This window comes from Anopheles gambiae, chromosome 3 (genome assembly GCF_943734735.2).
Source record: "Anopheles gambiae chromosome 3, idAnoGambNW_F1_1, whole genome shotgun sequence".
NCBI classification, from domain to species: domain Eukaryota; kingdom Metazoa; phylum Arthropoda; class Insecta; order Diptera; family Culicidae; genus Anopheles; species Anopheles gambiae.
Genome location: NC_064602.1, coordinates 82,124,807 through 82,148,722, shown reverse-complemented (window position 1 = coordinate 82,148,722; position 23,916 = coordinate 82,124,807). Strand labels below are relative to the sequence as shown.

General features: G+C 43.9%; 2 protein-coding genes and 1 long non-coding RNA gene across 3 annotated transcripts; 2 read left to right on the top strand and 1 right to left on the bottom strand.

Moving 5' to 3' along the window:
- The first annotated feature begins 869 nt into the window (after positions 1 to 869).
- LOC4577495 (uncharacterized) lies at positions 870 to 5,117 on the top strand. Its single transcript, XM_317868.5, has 9 exons — positions 870 to 1,679; positions 1,759 to 1,958; positions 2,038 to 2,122; positions 2,209 to 2,391; positions 2,523 to 2,530; positions 3,523 to 4,306; positions 4,365 to 4,564; positions 4,645 to 4,729; positions 4,817 to 5,117. Exons 1-9 carry the CDS (start codon positions 905 to 907, stop codon positions 5,008 to 5,010), a joined length of 2,514 nt encoding a protein of 837 aa, XP_317868.5. The 5' UTR covers positions 870 to 904; the 3' UTR covers positions 5,011 to 5,117.
- Positions 5,118 to 7,337: 2,220 nt separating this feature from the next.
- On the bottom strand, positions 7,338 to 8,180 carry LOC133393293 (uncharacterized). The gene is made up of 2 exons (XR_009766076.1): positions 7,804 to 8,180; positions 7,338 to 7,663 (listed from the first exon to the last, which is right to left on the bottom strand). It is a non-coding gene; the product is annotated as an uncharacterized LOC133393293 (long non-coding RNA).
- A 9-nt stretch (positions 8,181 to 8,189) lies between these two features.
- LOC3291330 (pickpocket protein 28) lies at positions 8,190 to 10,194 on the top strand. The gene is made up of 2 exons (XM_061657556.1): positions 8,190 to 9,079; positions 9,145 to 10,194. Exons 1-2 carry the CDS (start codon positions 8,562 to 8,564, stop codon positions 10,040 to 10,042), a joined length of 1,416 nt encoding a protein of 471 aa, XP_061513540.1. The 5' UTR covers positions 8,190 to 8,561; the 3' UTR covers positions 10,043 to 10,194.
- Positions 10,195 to 23,916: the final 13,722 nt, after the last annotated feature.

The following is a 23,916-nucleotide window of genomic DNA, read 5'->3' as shown; positions in this document are numbered from 1 at the left end:
AGGGATTTTTCCTCGCTGCCAAAGGCATTCCCCAAATTCGAGGAGTGGAGGGTAGACTTGACTCCCTTAATTCTTATCTTATTTTCATAGCATCGAAGGACTGTGCAGAAGCATTTCTTTCCTCGTGTGCAAAGAAAAACGCACACGCACATCATGAAGAAAAGAAAGTGGCAACGAATGTATGTAAGCCATGTACTACAATGCATGATTACGTTTTCCATAGGGAGAGGGAGGAAAAAAACAATGAGATACACGGATAACCACGCCGGTATGCTGCTTGCATACTTTCAAACATCCATGCATACTTTCAAACGAGACTTGAATTTACAGATCCATTTTCTAAATGGATTCACCGATAAGATAAAGTGGTTCGTTGGTGGAGGAAAAAAATGCACCTTAAGCATGGATGACATGGAACATGGTTGTGAGGACAAGCACTTTACCGGTAACGTTGCTAGAAGTAATTGTATTTGAGCTTATCAGCTAAGCAGTTTCTTAATGGGAAGAGTTTTAAGAGAGTGTCGTTCCTAACACATAAGACTTGTCTCTCTCTCTCTCTCTATCTCTCTCTCTCTCTCTCTCTCTCTCTCTCTCTCTCTCTCTCTCTCTCTCGTGTGGAGGTCTTCTTTGACACTTACTCGTATGAATAGTCCCATAAACGAGAGCTTGCTTACAAATAGACGCTTGAAAGTCACAGCGCCATTCATAAGTGTTGCCCGTTATCGTCTTCCAGCTGCTTGTCGATAGTTTAGCTCAATTGTTAGGCTATCATAACTCGCCACACAATGGAAGTCGCACTTTTGCACAACGTCTCCCTAGATAAGCCCTCACATGTTCTCACACAGTCCATTGGACCTACCTCACAAACCTTCTCTCGCGCGCACGGGACAAATCAGTCGTCGTCATGGCATCAATCAGTGTAGTTGGGGTTTCAGTGTGCTGCCTTTTGGCAGCGCTCTCACCTGCCTTAGTGCAGGCCGAGATGGCCCGGTACGACAATTACCGCGTTTACAAGCTAAACATCGAGAGTGTGGAACAGCTTCAGCTGCTGCAGCTCATCGAACATCACTCGGATGGGTACACCTTCCTTAGCGATCCGGTGAACCTGAACACTACCGTTAAGCTTGTCGTTGCTCCCCACAAGGCGGCAGAATTCGGAGAGTTCAATCAACGGTTCTCGTTGAACGCTGAAGTTGCGTTCGAGAATCTGCAGGCGTTAATCGATCGACAGCTGCGTGGACGGAGGGAAACGTTCGGCTGGACCGCTTACCACACGCTGGAGGATATTTACACATGGCTGGACACGCTGATTGAGCAGTACCCGGACGTGGTCAGCCCGATAGTGGCCGGGGAGAGCTATGAAGGCCGTGAGATTCGTGGTGTGAAGGTGTCGTACAAGCAGGGCAACCCGGCCGTCTTTATGGAAGGCACTATTCACGCACGGGAGTGGATCAGTGCCGCTACAGTGACTTGGATACTGAACGCGCTGCTTACATCGGAAGATTTGGCGGTTAGAAACATTGCCGAGAACTATGACTGGTATGTGGTTCCGGTGGCGAATCCGGATGGATACGTGTACACACACACTACTACGCGTTTGTGGCGCAAAACACGCTCGCGTCAGAATGTCCTTTGCTACGGCGCGGATCCTAACCGCAATTGGGACTACAAGTTTAACCGTAAGAAGTGGTTCCGCTGCTTCAAAACATTTATATTTGCTATTTTGAGGTCTACAAAATGTCTTGGCATTGCTTTCAGAGGGAGGAACCTCAACGATTCCCTGCTCCGATACCTTCTCTGGGCCATCGCCATTTTCGGAAATCGAGACTCGCACACTGTCAGAGTACATTCGCTCCATTCCCAACCTGTCGACCTATCTGGACTTCCATGCGTCTGGTCAGCTGCTCATGATACCATACGGCCACACAACAGAGCCACTAGATAACTACTACGAACTGGTATGTATTACATATCACGCTATCTAAAAGCAATAATTGAAGAAAGCTTATTGAATTGTCATCGTGCGTTATCACACAGATGGAAATTGGAACAAAGGCCGCTGCAAAGCTGCAGGAGCGTCACGGTAGCATCTATAAGGTTGGAAACATTGCCGAGATTATCTGTGAGTAGCTCCGAATGTATATATCTTATCTTTGTGAAGGTTAATATTACAAACAACATGTCCAAATAATGGCTCTTCTACCTTAGATGTTGCCTCTGGTAGCAGTTTGGACTGGGTGAAGGGAACTCTTCAAACTCCGCTAACCTTTGCCTACGAGCTACGAGATACTGGCGAGTATGGATTCCTACTACCTCCGGAGCAGATCATCCCCACGGCAGAAGAAACGCTGGACTCGGTCATCGTGATCTTGGAGGAAGGCAAAGCAATGGGTTACCATTGAACTGTTAACTGTTGAATTGATTGAATAAAGTCTTATCGCTGTGAGGCACTTCAGTCCTTCTCTTGCACAACACAGTGACAAAAAAAATCCTCCATCTCGTTTCTACCCCTGGTACATGAGGCATGAGAGTTTGATTTTTTATACGATTTCTATGATTAATGAACCCCTCTGCTGGCAAGATTCACTCAATGCCGTCATATTCCGTAGGCACAAAAAAGGGCCACTGTGGCATGTGGATCGTTTTCAGAAGTCAACATATGTGAGGAAAGAACCCACTCCGGGTGGTCCGGAACAGATCAGGAGCAGTCGACATCGGAAAGCAAAAAACACCAGCGAGCAGAACAAACGAAGCGAACAAAACTGTGCTAACCCAAACTTCGAGGGGTTAATTGAGCTCGGCTTCCGGAAGCTCTGCAAGGGTAGTCTCGTTTACAGGACAAGCCCAACCACCGGCCAGCATGAAACGCAAAGGGGTTTGATTTGCTAAGGGTTTTGGGTGACTGATTGTTATACCAGGGGGCGCATCGTTTTGAGTATCTTTCGAGAGGAATGGTAAAAAATATGCACCCAGCAATATTCCACAAACCGGATCTAACAAAGTGCGGAAAATGAAAAAAAAACCTGATTACAGTGAGGATAATTGTGTACATTTGGATAATTTATGGCAACAATTATGCATAATTGTGTGGATAGACGCTACTAGTAGGAATAGAGAAGTTTTATGCGAAGCAAGATGTAGCTTCCGCGGGTAAAAAGTACTCTATAATGAAAAATAATTTTCAAATTATTTTAATTCAATTGAAGGCATATAGCTCGTTAAAATGTGTTAAATGAAAAAAATCTTAACAACATCGGTAGGACATACTGACACCAATTTTGTCAAAGAAACCTATCAAACAAGTTAGACTTCCTTGTTTTGTCTTTAAAATGCTAATCCTTATCTACTCATAAAGCAATCAAGTAGTATAACCAGTTAAAGCGATATCTTACATACAGCCAACTGTTCCAACGTCACAAGATTAGATCTTTTTACTGTGACGTATTTCCCACATCGTACACCTCAAAGATAATCCGCTCCCTAATACTATAAAGCGTCCTTCAAGCTCCTAAGAATTTTTAGTGTCCTCTGGACAACGTCTTTACAATGAAGCTGCTTCTAGTGTGTCTTGCCATTGCGCTTTTCGGTGCCACCGTGGCCGAAAAGGCACGGTATGACAACTACCGTGTATACCGGATCCGTGTTCAGACCGATCGGCAGCTGGAGCTACTGCAAGCCATCGAACAGTATCCCGATGGTTACACGTTCTGGAACGAACCGACCAAGGTTGGCACGGAAGTGCTGCTTGTAGTGCCTCCGCACAAGCGTGGCCATTTCTCGGACATTCGTGCGCAATACGCACTGCGGGCCGTGCTGCAGACCGCTAACCTGCAGGAACAGATCGACCAGGAATCGCGTCCCTCTCTGCGCAAGGAAACGTTCGGCTGGACGGCGTACTACCGGACCGATGCCATCTACGCATGGTTGGACAGTTTGGTGGCTAGTTACCCGAGCGTGGTTACCCCACTGAACATTGGCAACAGCTTCGAGGGAAGGCCGATCAAGGGAGTGAAAGTGTCTTACAAGGCGGGCAACAAGGCCGTCTTTATGGAGGGATTGATCCACGCTCGAGAATGGGTCAGCGGAGCCACGGTGACGTGGGTGCTGAATGAGCTGCTCACCTCCAGCGATCCGAAGGTGCGTCAAATTGCGGAGAACTACGATTGGTACTTCTTCCCGGTGACGAACCCGGACGGTTACGAGTACACGCACACGACCGATCGTCAGTGGCGTAAGACGCGATCTCAATCGAGCGTTCTTTGCCGTGGAGCAGATCCCAACCGGAACTGGGCGTACAATTTCATGCGTAAGTTGGCCTCGGAGATCGCTTTGAAGTCGTATTAATACCGTTTAACCCCAAACAGAGGGTGGTGCATCTAGTGTACCCTGCTCCGATACGTTCGCTGGTGCGAGTCCCTTCTCGGAGATCGAAACCCGTCAGCTGTCCGACTTTATCGCAACCCTGGACAACTTAAGCACCTATCTTGCGTTCCATTCGTTTTCGCAGCTACTTCTCGTCCCGTACGGACACACTACGGCACGGCTCGATAACTACGATGAAACGGTACAGTACAAGGAGCTAATCGGTCAAAAGTTTGATAAGGTGCAACGAGACATGTAATATCGTTTTATTGTCATTCACAGATTGCAATTGGTACAAAGGCGATCAACAAACTGCGGGAGCGCTACGGCACGACCTACAACATTGGAAACATTGCCGAAGCGATCTGTAAGTTTGATTGGTTATCATTTGTGGAATACTTGCTCCACTTTTGATGACTATAAAGAGTTAATAATCTTTTTTTTTTAATTTCAGATGTAGCCTCTGGAGGTAGTATCGATTGGGTGAAGGGAGTACTCCGCACTCCGCTAGTCTACGCGTACGAGCTGCGCGATCTTGGACGGTTTGGATTTGTGCTGCCACCGGAACAGATCATCCCGACGGCTGAGGAAACGCTCGATTCAATCATTGTGATTCTCGAAGAAGGTGCAAACTATGGCTATCATTAACCGCAGCAATGAAACATGTTAGTCTTCTTTGTTAACTTTAGACCTTGAAAACAGCTTGCGCTATGAAAACCGCTTCTTCTTCCAATAAATCCTGAATGGAGAAAATAGTTGAAACGTAACGTTTTTATTGTACATCAACTTTGTCCTTTTTCGGTTGATTTTTTATACTGCTTTGTCCAACACTATCGACAAAGCAAAAGTACTCCAAATGCCGCGCCCCAACTCGTAGCTTCGAAAGTAGGTGAAAGCTTTTTACTGGCTGTTGTCTTGCGCATGTGCAGTTCTCCCTGCAGTAAGAGGGGAGCATTACCGATTCTCCTTGCCAGTCGGGAAAAGCGAAGGTCCTATCCTATCCACCGGTGCTATGTGACGAAAAGCCTTATGTATTGAGGAGCTGAGCAATCTCCGCCCTGTTGAATATTTTATGTGTTTTTCGCGCTACAATGCCTTAGCTAGAGCGCCTCAAAGCTCCAACCTCCCGGACAATCGATCGACGGATGGGCAGTCTTAAAAATGTGACATTTTTTGTCAAGGGTTTTTCTTGTTTTTGGTTATATTATTTTTGTATTTTTTTCTGTCTTCTCTCATAAATAAAAATACATAGAGAACAGTAACAAACAAACGGATATTTGCTGTGGATGTTGGGTATGTACTAGCTTTGAGCCCACGCCCTTCGACATTTTGGATTTTTAAGTGTAGTTTTAGTTGGTTTGAAAAAAAATTACAACAGTCTGATGGAGGTATTAATGCAAAGATTGTTTAAAAAACTATATTTTGAAAAGGTAACTTAGGCACAAAAATGTACAATTATATTATAATTATGCTCAACGTAAGTAAAGTAAAGTTAGTACAAATGTTTTGAAAAAAACTAGATATTTTGAAATTTGAGAGATGATGAATGAGCTTTAAGACTAAAACTATTAGTAATATAAGGATCAATTAATTTACTATACATCTAAGAATTGTGTAAATTCTGCGAAATGGTTGGACCAACATCATACATTAAAGTTATGATGTTTTTATACAGATCGTGTGTTCCTAGCGACGAAATTTTACAAATTCTAGCTTTAACAAAACACCTTCCATATCCCCATGATGCTTCTTATCGATTTTTGCCTCACAAAGCCTTAAAGCACTATCCTATCCCCGTTTCCCGAGATAGTTGAGCGTCATATTCCGGGTGACACGTTCGATAATCTCCCATCGGAGCTGTCGTGCGACCTTTGAAATCGGTCTCGTTTCTTAAAATTCCTCAACTTTGAACTACACTGCAAAGGTAGACCCCCACGGTAGAACCTCTTTTCTGCTGGCAAATCGATAGCAAAAGGTAAACTCCTCTACCGCACACTGGAGTTACCTCGGAACGGTGAACGGCCCCATACTGCTGAGCCCTAAGTATGGCTGTATATATGCAAAGCAAATGGTTGTTTGTGCGTGGTTAATAATTTAAATGGATGGTCTCATCATTAATATAAATGATGCGAGTGAGAATTGTAACGCCAAAACGACTCCTTTCCGCCAGGTCTGGCGCAGAAGAAGACCCGAATCTTCCCATCCTTTGCGACTGGCGGGTTCCGGGTAGACACCGGGTGACGTGACAAAAGCCTTATTTAAAGGCACGGAAAATCACAACAGCTTGTGCTAACCAACCCTTACCCGGTGTGTGGCTGGGTGATGAATGGGTACCACCTTCTCTCCGTGCTCTGAGCGGATTATTACACGCAGCTCCATACGCCGCCTTCGCTGCCCATCAACCCTTCCGCGATGAGATGAGATCGTGCAAATGAACCGTTCATATACGATATATGCGACTCATTTTAATTATGGCTCGTCGAGCGGTTTGGGAGCGGAGAAACTTCTAAGCAAGCGGAGCGAGTGTGGAAGCAAAGCAACCACCCGTTCAGCTCAGCCCCCTGGCATCCACCAAAGAAGCCACCAACCATTTGTCGGTGCGGTGGCGCGTTAAACAAATTGCAAAGAAATTTCCCACCGGATTAACCGAACCCCAAATGGGTTTCATTCCTGCCAGGGTTGTTGGTTGAGGGGTGAATCGACACACCGATACACCGATCCATGGCAAATGAAATGACTGCTGCTTAGTTCGACACTCTGCGGTTCGGCTGGTGGCAGCAGCCTCGCACGACACAGTCCACCAGCAAAAGAAATTAAACCCTCACTTCCCGACTTATGACGCAAAGCTCCGTCCAACCGTTTTCATTACGCGAGGCGGATTTTGTGGGGAGAAAAAATCATGCCCATAGTACGGGCGCCCCACAGAAAAGGGAGGAACGTGTTAGCAAGGAGAGAAGGAAGAGCACACACAGGAAGACATTTGTATCCTGAAATTGCATTTTCGTCTAATGGCACGGGGTCAAAATGGAAGCTTCGCAGTGCTCGCAGTGCTTGCCAGCACAGTAGTCTGGTGAGAACGGTTCCAACCTCATCAGAGCAAAGGAGGGGCAATTCTTTCTTGCGATAACCAGCCCGGCCGGAATGTTGGGTTTGCTTGTAGAGTGTGTATCGTCATGTGGGCCTCGATTGTGGAGAACGGGTAATCAACTTCATCAACAACCTCATCATCTTCTCATCTGTACGGGCAAAATCCTTGCTATTTACTGAGAGCACTGACTTCGTAGGTCACATCGTTACTCATCTAGTTCCACGGTGTGGGAAAATAGGAAACATTTCAACCATAATTAATATTAATTTTGTAAAATGTTTCGATTTTGCTACGAAAGTCTGTAAGCAATGGTCTAGCAACACTATTTAAGTTGCAACAATTTTTATACTTACAACACTCGTTTTTTCTTCAGAAATAGTTTTACATAGTTTTGGTCTTCAAATTTCCATCCAGTTTCCAAAAGACGACTATGCGCTATTGCGTTTCTTGTGTGATTCTTTTTATTCACGATTACCAGCCGGCAAGATGGAAACGAATTGGGGCAGAAATTGGTAATCAGCTCGATGTCAGCATTGATTAATGGATCGATGATCGAATTATTAATGATTCAGTGACCCGAAGCGCTGCAGGATGTTTGCTGATTGACGTTTTGCTCATGTTCTCAATAGAGTTGTTCGTTGTGGTTTTGCAAGATGTTTAGTTCGTGTACAGTTTGATCGATAGTTTGGGCTATTTTTGCAAACATTGTTAGCTCCTGCAAAGGTACACAGCACGCATACGTTTTAGGAAATCCATTTTTCTATGCAAATTTTCCATTCCATCAACTCGTTCCATCTATTACGGTAGCACGAATTGACCATTTTCGGGCCAACTTTACGATTCTAATTAACATGGCCACTCCCGTGACAGCTCTAGCAAAGGGGCAGCCAGCACAAAGTCCCACCGTCAAGATAACGATCGCAGCTGGGTGCGCTAGGATGACGCACACGTGGCACCATCCGCAAGCCTACCAGCTATTCCGACAGGTAGCGCTAGTAGAAGCGGTACTCATCCATCAACGTGTCACCGTGGACAGTCGCTCGTGAAGTGTTGCGTACAGTACACTTTGTAGGGAATCATTACACGCACCGGTCGTTTCTGTTCCGACCCGATGGAAACGGTGGATAAGATTATCCTGCAGCGAAGTGACCAAAAGACCACCAAAGGAACACCCGCACGGGCAGCCACCGTAACGAACCATGACGATGGGATTCTTAAGGACTATCTTCGCAACAGCACGTTTCCCATCGTGCGGTACGTGTTGGGATCGGATTTGCGTGTGACGCTGAAAGTGTTCTGGCTCGCAGTGGCGGTGTGTTTGGCAGGACTGTTCGGCTTTACCGTGGTGGTCAACTACGAACGTCTGCAGGATCCATCGAATGTGTATTTGGCGGAAGCGGAAAAAGCGTTACCCATGTGGAGTGTCCCGTTCCCTGCGGTTACGCTCTGCCCGCGGAAGGGAAGTTGCATCAGTGAGCCGTTGCAGCTGGATCAGTTTTGCGAGCAAATCTGCTGGCAGGATGTGTGCACGAACGAGTGTGAAACGTTACTGGATGCGGTACGCACGGAACGGGGTATCTGCTACACGTTCAACGCCGTTGCTGGGGAGCAAATCTTCAAGTCCAATAAGTATAAAGCACTGTGTTCCACTTTCTGCAGCAACTTATAATAAGCAAGCTTCATTTTCTTTTCAGTTTGGTCAACGTGAAGGACCTTTCGAACGTTTCACGACCCACCGAAAACTGGGACTTTCTTCGTGGACTTCAAGTGATAACCACCGTACTGGTCAAACAGTATCCCCGGGCTGCACAAGACATGTCTGGACGGTATCGGCTAAAGATCACCATTTCCAACGAACAAAATGAAACACTTTCCGATTGTGCCACTCCCAAACTGGAAGCGTTCGTTCACTCTCCAATCGACTTTCCGTACAAACCGGTGCAGCCTACTGGGATCTCACTCAGTTCCGTCGTACAGTTGCGTGTCTTTCCCCAGCTCGTTAGATCGCAGCGTTACCTACGCTACTTCACGGCACCTACTACCGGCTGCATATCGCAGGTACAGAACCCGCTCAAGCATTTCGCCATCTACAGCCAAAGCAACTGCGAGATGGAGTGTCACACGGAGTACTTCCTGGAGAAGCGCGGATGCGTACTAGACCATATGCCCCGCAGCCACGCGATGAATCTGTGCAACGCTAGCACCAACTATCGGCCGTACGATGTGCTGGACAAGATCGTTGCCGGTCAGCTGCGCGAGCGGAACATTCCGCGGTCACAGTTCTTCCGGCGACTGTGCAACTGTTTGCCGGCCTGTGTTGATTTTCGGTACCGGGCGGAGGCCAGCTCGTACATGGTGGCGGTGGAACCGTGGTCGATGGAGTCGAACCAGAGTGCGGATGGGTTGAGTTCGCAGCTGACGGTGGAGTTTGCACAGGATCATTACTATCCACTGGTGCGCAGTGTTCGCTATACGGTGTTGGACTTTTTTGGGAATTTCGGAGGACTTTTAGCGCTGTTTTTGGGTGTCTCAATCGTTACGTTCGTGGAAGTATTTTTCTTTTGCTTTTTAAAACCAGCAGTCGTGAGGTAAAGGTATGTGAGGTGACGATTTTTTCAAGTTTTTTTTCTGGAGTTTATCGATCCTTATGGAGAACTTTTAACAATTAACACCAAGTACAGAAATATCGAGAAGTACCTTTTTAAAATTTTCGTTTCCAAAATGTTTGAAAGCAGCTTGATGGTTAATAAACAACACATATTACAAAAAAGGATTGCGTTATCTGGGACTTGGAGATACTCTTTTAAATCTATTGTTTAGTACAAACGAGTCTTCAACTGAATCCTTTAAATGTTCAGTAGATAAGCATCCTCCCTTAGCCCACTCCCATAGCCCTATCAACCTTTAACCCGTTTTCTTCTATGCGTAAACCCTCCTAAAACCAGAACCACTTTCACATCATTACGTGCACTTTAACCTAGTAAATGAATACCGCAAGAGCGACATTAAAATCCGACCTCCTCAAAAAACCACATTTCACCTACGGGGGACGCGCGCCCGCCGGACGGGACACAGTTTTTATTCGGCCATCAAAACTCGTTATCAGCCTAATGGATGGCGCGTCCCATATCAATAAACCCTTCACCCTCGTATAGGACGCAACATCGCTGCTAGCTCGCTGCTAGCCAAACTCCACTCTCTTGCTCCCTTTCCACGAAACCCGACCCTCCGAAAGCTCCGTGTAAATTCGAAAACGATGGCCGAACTTGAACACACGAGACACTACGACCAAATTCGGACACCAACCACACAACCACTCCCACCTCGTTAGCACGGGGCCCCCTCCACTTACACACATGCTAACCAGACACACCATATGGAGTGTGTGTGTTTCGAAGCCGTATGGCGGGTAAAACCCTTTAACATTAAATTTATTTTAAAATAAAACCCACCCGTTTCACCCTGTGGTGACCTTTCTTCCCCTTTGGTGGATCCATTTTTCGCACGACACGCCACGGCACAGTGTCCTTGCCGGCACACGACACATCTTCAAAGGGATGTGCACCGAAAACCCAACCCGTTTAAACCAGTGCCACTGTACGCCACTCTGCCACCCTTGCAGTCGTCTCATTTTCGTCGTGGGCACATAAAAGTAATAAGGATAATAAATAATTTTATAACCTTTTTCTCGCTCCGCCAGCGCCATCATACCCTTTTACCGCCTGCGAATGTCCTGTATCCATTTGCAATCGTAGGGCAGGGAGGGGAAAAGGTTTGGAAGTTGGGTAATTTTTCGGCCGGCTGATCCAAAAAACCAAAAATTGTCTTACTGTCGCCGACACAAAATTCGAGGGCCACAGTCCATAAATCTCAATTTACTGATTCCGGGCCGGGTTATGCGATGCTGCTGCTGCTGCTTGGATTATGGATTCTGTAAGGACAGCGTGCCCCTGTATCGATGGCAAATATGGTGGACGCCGATTTCGGCTGTGCTGGCAGTTGGTTACCATCCAACCGAGTCACAGTACCTCGTCTTTGGAGTTGCCCAAAATTAGCTTCCAACTCTTACACGCGACCGTACGTCTGGGTCCACCGCAGTCTACTCACTACTGTAAGTCATACCCGCTGCTGACAAGCTGCGAAAGTTAAACATGTTCTTCGCCCGGATCCCAGTTTTCCCAGTTGCCCAATTCCCACCGGTACGCTTCGGGTCAGCGAGCATGCCGGCAGGGAAAGAGTTAAGTTAAAGATTCCGTTTGAAGGATGTATTTATTTGCCGACAGATACAGATACAGCAGCAGCGTTCCGAAGCGTTCGGAGACTAATGGCATGGCATGGGGACGAAACTAAACTGTATTAGCCATGCCGATGGAATGATGGAAGTCAATTATAGCGTTACATGGACCTTGGCAGACAGCTCGGTAGAGTCCGATTGTGGTGTCTGGACGGGACTGACGAGACTCCTCAGGAGAACGCCCTGTCCGGCCAAAGGCAATTTCGTTGGCAGTGTGTTTGGTCAAGAGGAAAATTGTTTCCAAAAACCGAGGTAAACTACATGGAGGCGGGACGGGTGGACCTGCCTTGGAATCACATTCAAACTAGACGACTTCTCATTTCCGATGATGTGTGTGCGTGTGTCTAAAATTGGAATGAAGTAGTAATGCACGATAGGGATGGAATTTAAATTGAGGAGTTAATGTTATGTACAGTTCAACGTGCTTGGTATAAAGTGTTTTGTATTTAAGATCAACCTACTTCTTATGTTTTGTTTGTAGAATTATTTATATTTTAGGTGCTTGTTACGATACTTTGTTATGCAATACTATTTAAAACCTTCACATTAAATTAAAACTTCAAATTTATTAAAATTAAATGTTGTCGTTTTAAATATAATGTATCTTCTTTTTTTGTTTTTGTTATATTTTAACTTTTCGTCCCTTTGTTTTTCTGTAAAATTAATGTTCTTTTCTTCTCTGTTTTTACTTTTCTTCGACTTCTCCTCCTCCTCCTTCTTCTTCATCTTCTTCTTCTTTTTCTTCTTCTTCTTATTTTTCTTCTTCTCGTTTTATGGCTCACTTGCAACTTGTTCTTCGTTCTTCTTCTTATTCTTTTTCTTCTTTTCGTTCTTGTTGTTCATTATTATTCATCTGCTTCTGCCTTAGAGTCATTACCAGTGTCTTTCAGATAACCATAATACCAAAATAGTTGTTGATTTTTGGCTTTACCAGATAATGTTCTTTATTCAATGTCTGGAATGTTCAAAATGTATTTTTTGTTTATCTCTGTATTATTTTCTGGTTTTTTCAGTACTAAGGCGTAGAGCTGAGGAATTTTTATGTTTAAGAAAATGTTCTCGATATTGCTCAGTTTCGTTTATAAAACATTTGCTTCCAAATCAAACTCAATAAAATAATATATATAATAATAATAAAATAAGCCTGTATTCTCAACGATTAAAGTATGAACTAAGGTACAAGCATTTCAAATTATCAAGCAAATGATCAAAGTTAAGAAATTTTCTGGAAATTGTTATAAATAAATCTTTCTTACTAGATTTTCTATCCATTCTCCAAGAGCAATTTATTGATTTACATATCTTCAGGCGCTTAGTATATCTTAAGCCCGATAAAAGCCTGACTCTGCCACGGCGTGTTTAAGTTTTTTACCCACTTCTCCGTATTGTTTTAATTAATATTATAAATGATTTGAATTTTCATTTTAAAGTACGCAAACTTGATAGTAAATACGCTTTATTTATTTAAGCAAGGAAATTCTCAAATTGACGCTATTCCTAGCAAACTTGCTTGATTGGTGTTTAAAATATAATGTGTTGAGTGTATTTTAGCAAAAATCAACTGTAAATGAAACTCTATTAAAATGCTAACCGAATCTGAATTAACCAGGGGTTATTTTATATTCCAACCCCGTTCGCTATGCCTCAAATTACGTTAATTTGCATGCCAAATTTGCTTATCCTTTGGCGCGAGTTTTGCTTTAAGTGCAACAAGCTAGGAAAATTCTTCCACACTCTAGGTATGCTCGTTCTGTCCGTATGATAAACCAGACAAGCAGTAGGAACTGCAGAAAACCCACTGATCAGATTTATGCAAAGCTGTGTAATGCAACAATTGGATTATTCCGGAATCAGGCAGTTGGCGGCAACATTAGCAAAAGGTTCATTGCTCGATTGATTCGATAATTCACTTATTTCCATTCCACTCTGCTGAGATTTCCGTGGTGGGTTTGCAAAATTTTGTAGCCACCAGCGAGCTGTAGCCTAAACGGCTCATTAAGAATCTCCAACACACACACTCCCAACTCAACACGAAGGGTGTCCCGCGAAGCGGCAGTATTAAATTTGGCTTCTCCGCGCGTTTGAAAATACCTTCCATTCCGGTGTTACGCCAAAATGCACCACTTCCATGCTCCATACTTTTGCTACAGAGAACGATTTTCACCACCGCAGGGGAAGGGGGAATAAACGGGACACAGGTAAAATCGCGAATCGGCAAAATGACAAATTTGCAACCGCTCACAGAAACCCGTCGGAATTTGTCGTGTCTGTGCGCTGAAGCGAAATAATTCAATTCGCGACCGTGATTGAATTAAGTTTCGCGGCACTCGAAGTGCACTCGGGCACTCGACTACGCGAGCAAACTAAAGGCACGTTTGCTGCCCGCACCAAGCCTGAAATTGTCGATTGTGAAGGGGTTTTTTCTGTTGTTGTCTTCTTTCACTTGTACCATACCGAATCAAGCCTCAACCACCAGCCGAAATCCCAGTCTAATTCTGTTCGAGTACTGCCGGTCGTATCCGTTCCTTGTGCCCTGTTTGCGAATGCCCGCGACCGCGTACGACGTCAATCTCTGGGACGTAATTTGTTAAAATTGACTCCCGCGACCTGCTTGCACTTGCTTGACTCCCACGAGTCTCGAGGTCCCGCACAGAATCTGCTTCCTGTCACAGGCTTTGACGGACGTGAGTCGCGTGACAGTATTTGGTGGGCTTGTGTGTGTATGTGTGCGAATTCACTGACCGCAAACACTTGGATTAGAATTTAGAAAGCACTCCAACGTTTCTCCTGGCAGACAAGCAGCCTGCCAACGTGCCAAGAGCGAAAGTGCGGCAAATAACCAGCAAAAAAACAAAAGCAATTCAATCAACGGAAAGCAAATATTTGACCAAAAGGAGCCGACAATTTGTTTGGAATTGGTTGCTGGCTTTTTTTTCTTTCTTGTTTCCGTTCCTCTTGCTTGGTTGATTTCTACACTTTCTTTTTGTACGCCCGGATAAGTTTCACTTGTTTCCCTTCATTTATTAAACTTGGCTGTGCGGTTTTCATATTTCTCGTTTCATTTAGTGTGTGTATGTTTCAGGCGAGTGGCGTTGCTTTTGGTTTTGTTTTTGAACGACAAAGTATCACACAAGAGCGCTCAACTAACCGTCGTTCACCGAAACAATCTCCAATGGCAACCCCGCACAGCCACTGACACTGAACCAGCACGGTCGACACATGCACGCAACAGTGAAGTGACGTGCCGAAACATCGGAAAACAGTTGTTGTTTTGGTGTGTACTAATTTTTTCTCCTCCTGTCCGTGCCTGACAGCTCTGCCCGGGCACTCCACACACCCACACAGGGCAGTCCCGCGGGGGATACGGTTTTACCGGTGGCAAGACAATTTAAAATTTGCTTGATTATTCATGAAGTTTTTCCGTGTTTTCATGAATTTCTAAGTCGTTGGCGTTAGTGAGCCGTGTGGACGGTGAACGCGTGCGTTTTTTGAGGTTAAAACTGTTAAACGCGGTATGTGTGTGTGTGTGTCATTCATGTACTGTAGAGGAATGAGAGTAAGATTGAAAATAAAAATCTATCCCTCATCCTGCGGCCTACAAAATATTGGTATGTGTTTAAAGGAGTTCCTTTAGCGGGTGCCATGCGCTTAAAGGTGCCAGGGTGGAACTAATGAAATTTAACAATTTCAAACTCACCGGGAGGCTGTACCTATTGTTAGAGGGAGTGTGGCTACTTGCTACTTGCGTCCACCATTTATTCATCATGCGTAACCGAAGTGTGACGTGTTAATTACTTCTTGCTAAGCTTGTACTGTTTAGACGCTCCTGGGCGCCGTTCCTTTCTGTTTGACTAATCTAAACCAGAACGATGTGGCAAATTACAAGAAGGCACTAATACATCCCGTTTACTTCTTCCTTGGCCCCCCTCTGAAGCGAGCGAATAAGAAACGAGCGGCGAGGTAGCAGGTTATAGGACCCCTGGGGGGTTGTCTATCCAGTGGAAATGTCTTCGTCCGCTGCGGCTTCGGCTAGATGAACGACCAGCAGGATTGCAGTTAGCAAGCGCGCTATTTAACATTATGTTTATTCTGAGCGCATGATTGGGCAAGCTCCGTTTAACGATCGCCGTTCCCTTTCCGGTACGCACACGTGTGCACATGAGCAAAGGTTGCGTTCCTGTTTGCGTAAAGCCCATTGCGAGCCTTGCAGCCATCTGGGCAAACAGTCGCTCCCGGTGTAAACCAAATGCTGCCGCTGACTGCTTTATGGTGGTGCAATAAAACAATAAATTTTATACGATACGATATTTTGCACTCACATGCCATTCCTTTCGCACGTAGCACAGGAACACACTGCTGGAAAGCGAACCAATTCCGTTTGCTTGTAAGGACACCTTGCTTTCTTGTGTACACGCGCTCGGGAAAGATTACACCATTTCTCGTATGACACAGTGAAAGTTAATTACAAAGGCACCACACGTAGAAATGGAACTACAAGCAAAGGGCACGAAGATTTGGCAATAGGAATTGCCAGTAGGGGGGAAATGGCATGAATCAGTGCCAGCACGGCTAATTATCGACATGCGAAATCCCACACCCTTTCGCATTTAGAATGACCGTTCCGGGCACGGTCAATTATCACAACATTTGTTCCTGTCAATTAGCACATCAGCTGTCAAAACGTCTGTCAGGTGCATTATTGGTCAAAGCGTTTCAACTTGGCGGGGGGTTGAGCGTGAATGTAGATTTAATGCATCGCATCGTTTTCAAGAAGGGATGCACCACTTCGATGCAGTTGCAGTTGCACCATGGTGGGACCCTTTTCACGGCTGGTTAGATACGATTGAAAAGGAAGGGATGCGCTGTAAGTTACTGTCAGTAGATGTACCGATAACCTTCTTGACATTCAAATAGTGAGGGTGTCACTTCTAATTACTTAACGGTTTTGCATTCCAAGTGTTGGTACGAGTGTAGGACGGAAACGTGTACTTGTTGTCATCAGCAAGACACTGGAGTTAGCTATCTAATGATTGAACATACAAAAGGTACTACTTTATCGCAAGAATGAATTTGTTTAATTGACGAAATTGAGAAACTAGATATCAGGAATAGATATAAAAAAGGAGTCCTCTCGCATGAATTTCATTAGCGCCTAAAGATATGCTGTACTGCATTACATTTGATGGTTTACATGTTTTCAAGCAGCAAATATCCAAAGGGATGAAATATGAACATAATTATAGAGATCTTTTCATATTCTGAAAATCCTTTTAAAAAAACTGAAGTAATAAAAGGTGATGATTTTATTCTTCAAGTGCATTTACATAAAACATCCATGTTCTTGTATTTAAGGTATTTCAGCTAGCTTGTTATCATTATTTTACAGTTTAAGTTACGTGCATATAGCTAGAACTGCGGCATAGAAAAAAGAATGTCACCACCTATTTTCGATAGCTAGGATAGAGTTAAGATGTCGGTACGACCAGCATTACCAGGAGCCGTTCGTAGTCGTCTGGAGCTAGAATCGTCCATATTTGTAGTGGTTCAAAATCGAATTCGTGCAAAATCGGAATCGTCCGGAGCCGGAGTCGCACGCAGGTGATGTCAAACGAAATAAGAGTGGGCTTGAGATGGTTAGTAGCGAGGCTGGAGACGGCCGGTGCTAGGTTGCAGTCGCAAAGTATTGAGGTCTTCACTATGTGCTATTCTTAGAAACAAAGGCCTATTTACGAAGTGCACGGACATTCGAAAGACGATAAAAATACACGAAATGTAATACCGTCTCTGGCCCCAACATTGACCGACTCCCACAGGCTCCGTTTCCAGTCGACTCCAGCCGACTGTGACTCCAGTTTGATTCCCATTCCGGTGGACTCCGTTCAACTCCGACCCCGAACGACTCCGGATGACTTCGACTCTGGTCGACTCCGAGTGCAGCTAGTGGTTCCGATTTTGCCGCAGTCGGATCGAAGTCGTGGGTGCCCTCCAGAGAACACATCACTCATCTTCAATATTTCCTAAAATTTTTTGATCAACCAGGGTTTTTTGAACAGGGTTTTATGAAACAGACTAAGTAAACAAAGTCCTTTGATACTTACAAACGGACATTTTAATTCCAGTGTGATGCGAATTGCCAACATTCAGGCGTTTTAAAATCTTCCGGATTATTTAGATTATTTCCTTGTATTTTTTTTTAATTCAGGAGTAACATTTCCTTGTATTGATTACAAAATAATTTTATTTGTTATTCTCTAAGCATTTTCCTGCTCTTTTTTTTTCAAACAAAACAGATAAAAAAACGTTTTCGCAATACATCACGCCAAGCAATTTATCTTTTCTCTTCTATTTCAGAAATTGTATTCCCTGCAAACTGACCATAAATCGTCATCCTATTCTTCTGCACACAACAGCAAAGCAGAAAGAAAGCATTGCGCTTATGTTTGGTCACTCCTACTTACACAATTTGTTGCAGTTTTTTGTGCTGCGCTGTCTTACCATCGCTGAGTTATGGGCTCGTTGCAGAGCCATTCATTTGGTGGGTGGTGGTTGGTTTTGATTGGTCTATCTGTCTGTCCACGGCAAGGAACAGTGTTCCCTGTACTAACATGTCTGCTAGGATAGATTGTTTCCCATGTAAAGGAAGATGAAGTTAAACTAAGATAAATTAAAAATACATAAACAGTAACAGTATCACCAGCACTTAATAAATCAATAGTTTAATTGAACTCCTTACAAACATCTTCCATCCTATGACCGCAAGAGTATATTCCACTGCTGTAAGCACATCTTGAGAAAGTTCATGACACCGTAAGATGCTTAGCTTTTGATACCTTTTTCCCCAGGTTTCCGTCACCTTCTCATCGCATTAATTAACTTTTAATCAGTAAAAGTGTCGTAAAATTAAAATTTTAATTACAATCACCCACCGGAGACAGATTCTTTTCATCGCCGTCATTATAGACGCGGGTCGCAAATTTTGGGCAAGGCAAAAGGCGCGCGAAAGAAAAGCCACAATAAAAAAAAATTAATGAACGTAGGCCTCGTACAGTTCGTAAAGGGCAGATTGGTAATCAGGGGAACAAACTTTTCCTCCCCTTACCACGGATAAAGGTGAAGGAACACTGTTTCAAGCACGCCACGAGTGTGAAGGTATTTCACTCAACCTACACTATTCGTGGCAAGGGCAGACGAGCATTTCAGCGCTCATTGGACGGTTCTTGATGGCAGTTTTATTTCGCCTCACTTTGCAGCGCGCCTCGAGGGGACAAACTTCGGATCGTATAATCATTAGCTATGCATTAAAAACTGTCAACCCCGCAAACGTTTCTTCCCCTGCCAACAAGGGGCTGCCACGGTGAACAATATTGCCGTACACAATTTAAAATAATCACCAAAGCACTTGGCAGTGTCTTTTTAACTGTGGCGCCCACCAAAGTTACTGCCTAAGACACTGGCACGCCCTGCCTTCCTCGCTTAACCACTGGCTGAAAAAGAGGAACTCTCCGAGGAAAATTATTCTTTATGGCATAGAGATCGTTTGTGCGCGATGCTCACGATGCCGCGGTGACCAACAGTACACGCCCCGCAAGGATGCGATGCGGATGGACAGGTTCCGGCGTTCGGGCATTCCGCACGAACGGTGAAACGAGTTAGCATATAAATATAAGATTTATAATTTTTAAATTAGATTACAGATGGAATAAAAATGAAGCGGGCCTCACCTTACACTGCAGCGCAGGGCAATAAAAATAGGATACTGTTCTGCGTTGTGTAACAGGAATCGGGACAGGAAGGAGAAAAAACAAGCGCTCCCGGAACGTGGTTTTTCTACCACAATCCGGGAAAAAAACAATAAAATATGATCATACTATTTGAGGAAGTGTACGAAGAGGAGACAGAGGAAGAGAAAGACAGACACCCTTCACTGACTCCTTCCATCCGGCATTTTGGCCAATTCACCAGCATCCGGCCAACGAAACAAATGGCGAGAAATTGTAACCGATGATGATGAAAACGCTGCTCCCGTCCTCGTAGGGGTGGACACGCGAGGTTTGAGGTTACGTCTTCATTATATTTTTTTTTCTTCTCTACTCCGCACGTTCCTCCGGATGGATCAGAAATGATACGGTTTCCGTTTCTTTTTTATTCCGGCCATTCGCTATAAGGTGTGCCGCGTTTTCTCCTTTTCCCTCCAACTGGGAGTGTATATGGAGGAAGCGCAAAAAGTAAGTAAAGCGAGGGCAGCAACAAAAAACACACACTCGTACTCTGTTTCTATGTCTTTTTCCACCGCGCTAGATAATAATAACACATGGTGTGGAATGGGTGAAAAATTTTTTGTTGAAAAATTTGCCACCCGCCGAAGGATTGCCGGAGGTCGTGGGGATTGAATTACAGTCCGCTCATATCCGGCGGCGGAATCAAGTGTTGCGTTTGGCTGTATGGAGTGTAGTAATCTAGCTATAGAGACGGTCATTTGTTGGGCTGAAAGAGGCTGGAATGAATCTCGCAGCGGGTACAATTGGGTGTAAATAAATTAGATACTCGGCTGTTCATGGACTCATTTGTAATAATTCTTCGTTAGTGGGAAGGAAAACAGGAAGCACGAATAATAATGAATGCAGATTTTAAGGCATTCGCTTGTTTGTTGAATGTTTCAAATGCAAAAACGATGTTATTAAAAGATCAGAGTTTAAAAAATGTGTGATTTTTTCGCAAAACACAACTATGAGCTTAGCAAAATGATTGTAAAAAGTTGACGGTACTCAAAACAATGTTTATTTTGTTTGTTGAAAAACATTGAAATCGAATTAATACATTTTGGGATTCGATTTTTGAAAGGAAATAATGCAACAAAGTAGTGAAATCAGAAGAAAAGAAGGCATTATATTGGAAAAGCTCTTTAAAAAAAGTATTCTAATCTTCCTATCGAAATTCGAATAAATTGTTCGAACTGTGTCTACAAATTCAGAGTAACAGCGCCTTGATGTATGCAACCTACATACATTATCCTTTCAATAATTGAAATTTTTATACTAAAAAGATGTGGTTGAACAAAATTATATGATGACTGTAAAATAGTTTTTTTTTATACCTTTACATTATATTCCAATGCAGTAAAAAAATGCCTAAAAAGGTAAAAAAATAATTCCTAAATTAGAAAAGGTAAAGAAAATATTTAATTTGGAAAGATTGTATTTTTAAAATAATATTTTCTATAAATACATTACGCCAGGTACACCAGATTTGGATAGGTATGTGAGGCTGACACACTGATTCTTTGCTTAGCGGCACAATGTACCCAAAAAATACAAAACACCCGTTGAATCGATTTTCATCATCATCATTATGCCCTTCTTTTTAACCTCCATTCACGATAATGAACCATTATTCTTTAAATTCTTTTACTCCCAAAGCACAACCGACTGATATGCTGTCCTAAATTTAAACACTGGTCCCAGCCCGGTAGCTCTAATTTTCCGCCCCATCGCACCTATTCCACCCCGCAATGAAAACCGCAATCATAAACGACATAATTGCATTTGCTTACCTCCCCCTCCCCCACCCTCCCTCCCACCCCCGAAACTTGCTTGCGGAAGTGCACAAGAAAGCAAGCAGCAGTACAAAAAAAACACTGAATTTGATTTTCCAAACCATCCTCGTCTATTCCGCAACTCCAAACGACGGCCATTAAGATTCGCTCACACGAAACGCACCCGCCGCTCGGGTTGCGAGTAAATTATTAATCATCTACCAAACGCGCAAAGACCGACTGCCAACGAACCATACCGCCCTCTTCCGCGATGGTCGAAGTCACAACAAGTCGACAATCAAGAGATCGTACACGGTGCACGCGCGTAAAGTGATCGACCTCTGAACCTGCTTGCTGCGCTGGGCCAAGGCAGGGAGGCTTCGAAAGCGCTAACGAGTGGGTGAAGTGCTATAATTGAATTAATATTCAAATGCGAACAGTTTTGTCGCTCGTTTTGCCCGGGAATCGATTGCTCGGACGGCCGTGCGGCGTCCCGGGTGCTCGTTCGAACAATAATGTTACATTATTGCACTGCCCGCACACACACACACACACAACAGAGCAATAGCAAACAAATGAATAAATAATATTTATTGATATACATTTCGCACCAATTCACCACGCACCGGGGTAGGGTATATGACGCAGAAGAGAAGAGTGCTGCGAATACGGGAGGGTTCGAAACATCGTTATGCTCTCTGTAGGTGAGCAGCCCTTAAACAATCCAGTGACTTTTGCAAATGCAACCGACACACACACACACACACTGCCGGCGGTGGACAACGCGCCCTTTTAACCGTGCGATGCACTTTGTCGCGTGCTGTAAGGGCAAATGGCACCTCGCCACCGAAAACCCGAACAGATGGAAGTGTGCAAAATTTTATTGCCGAGAAGAATCAACTCTAAATGGTACTCGCACGGTACTTGGCGATGGTAGGCGAACGTTTGTCGCACAGCCGGATTCGAAACCCGGGGTCCGTACTAAACAACTGTTGATGATGATGTTGCTGCAGTAGACAATCAGGCAACCCATTCATGTGCTTTGCCGAACAACTGGCACTTGTCGTACCGTGTGTACCGGGGAAACCGGCAATAAAGGGGACAATCGATTGGTAGTGGTAATGATAGTTTGTTTGTTTTTTTTTTACTACATCAGAGTCTTTTTATATTGTTAGTAAAAAGATACGCGCTTCTGGCTTAACAAAATTACGCTTTATACTAAATAAACTTATCAAATTGTCTTAATTCGTTCAAAATTGTTATTTCAATGTTGTTTGTTTTCTATTATCTTTTGGTATGCTGAAGGCACTTCTGCATACTCTATCTATTGTAGTTTCAAATATAGTTTTAAATAAATTTTTAAACTATAAAAAATCAAAAGTAGTATTCAATTTAACTCGTAGTTTTTGTAGTTTAAAGCAAGGGTCTCCAAACTACGACCCGCGGGACGCATGTGGCCCTCGAGAGCCTACTATGCGGCCCGTGACGGCTTTGCAAAGGTAAAAATAAATAGTTAATTATTGTGACTATTTTTAAATAACATTTAATTGTTGCTTTTCAGAGACGTAGACCAAGCTTTAATAATAGAAAGCTATATAAGTTTTACATATTATGTTAGTATTTTCTTATAAAGGCGAAATTTAAACGTTCGCAATAACTACAGGCAACGGAAAAATGGCCCCCAAAACCTTTATATGTGAAGCAATGCGGTCCACGAACTGAAAAGTTTGGAGACCCCTGGTTTAAAGACATCAAATTGCTAATATACACATTTTTTCACAAATAAATCCGCTTGCGGATATAAAATTATTGTATAAGTTTGTCGCAAAATAATATGGCTCAACACAACTGTCAATAGGGTATGCAGTGGATAATAATTTCCACTAAAAGAGGTTGAAGTTTCAGCTTTATACCTATGAGAAAAGAGATCTTAAAATGATCCCACATTCTGCCACACTTTCGTTGCAATGAAGCGGTCTCCAATGCATAGTTTGTCTGGCGCAATAGTTGCTGATGATAGGCCTCTTAATCTCAACCAAACACGGAAACCACAAAACGGTCGTCGATCTAGTGCCGTAAGAAATCGTAAAGGTTTGCCTTCCATTTCCCAATCAATAAGTGGCAATAACCATAACCGTGAAAGAAAACATTGGCATCCATAATGGGATTGAACGTGTCCGATAGGAACCTGCAAAACCTGATGCCTTCCCCTTTACAAAAAAATACCAAAAATATAGAGTAACCTTCACACTAACCTGATATAAAACCACAATCATTGGGTAGTAAAAAGCTTTCCAGTTGTATTTTCGTCTTCGACGTCTTGGTACTTCTGGTTCGCCAGATTCTCCATTTGCCCAATAAAGCATGCAAACACGTATCGATGACGCAATGAAAACCTTGAGCAGTGGTCCCCTTGAATCCACACACACACACACACACACCTTTCAAACGCTGACGTTGTGCGAAAATATATGCGAATTTCCGTAACAGCATTACTCCCGGTGGGATTTTGCATAAGGTACGCTGCTCTGACTGACAAAAGGATGCGAAAACAACGCACTCGCACACACACACACACCCTTAACTTTACTATCTTCAGGACGGGGTGGGGAGGGGGGATAAGAAAATCAGCAACTCCTT

Bases quoted from the DNA above. Each gene is read 5' to 3' on its own strand.
- LOC4577495 (XM_317868.5), top strand. From the start codon at position 905: ATGGCATCAATCAGTGTAGTTGGGGTTTCAGTGTGCTGCCTTTTGGCA. The intron at 2,123-2,208 runs GTGAGTAGCTCC...CTTCTACCTTAG, and splicing joins AAACATTGCCGAGATTATCT to ATGTTGCCTCTGGTAGCAGT. The intron at 4,307-4,364 runs GTAAGTTGGCCT...AACCCCAAACAG, and splicing joins CTGGGCGTACAATTTCATGC to AGGGTGGTGCATCTAGTGTA.
- LOC3291330 (XM_061657556.1), top strand. From the start codon at position 8,562: ATGGAAACGGTGGATAAGATTATCCTGCAGCGAAGTGACCAAAAGACC. The intron at 9,080-9,144 runs GTATAAAGCACT...TTTTCTTTTCAG, and splicing joins CAAATCTTCAAGTCCAATAA to TTTGGTCAACGTGAAGGACC.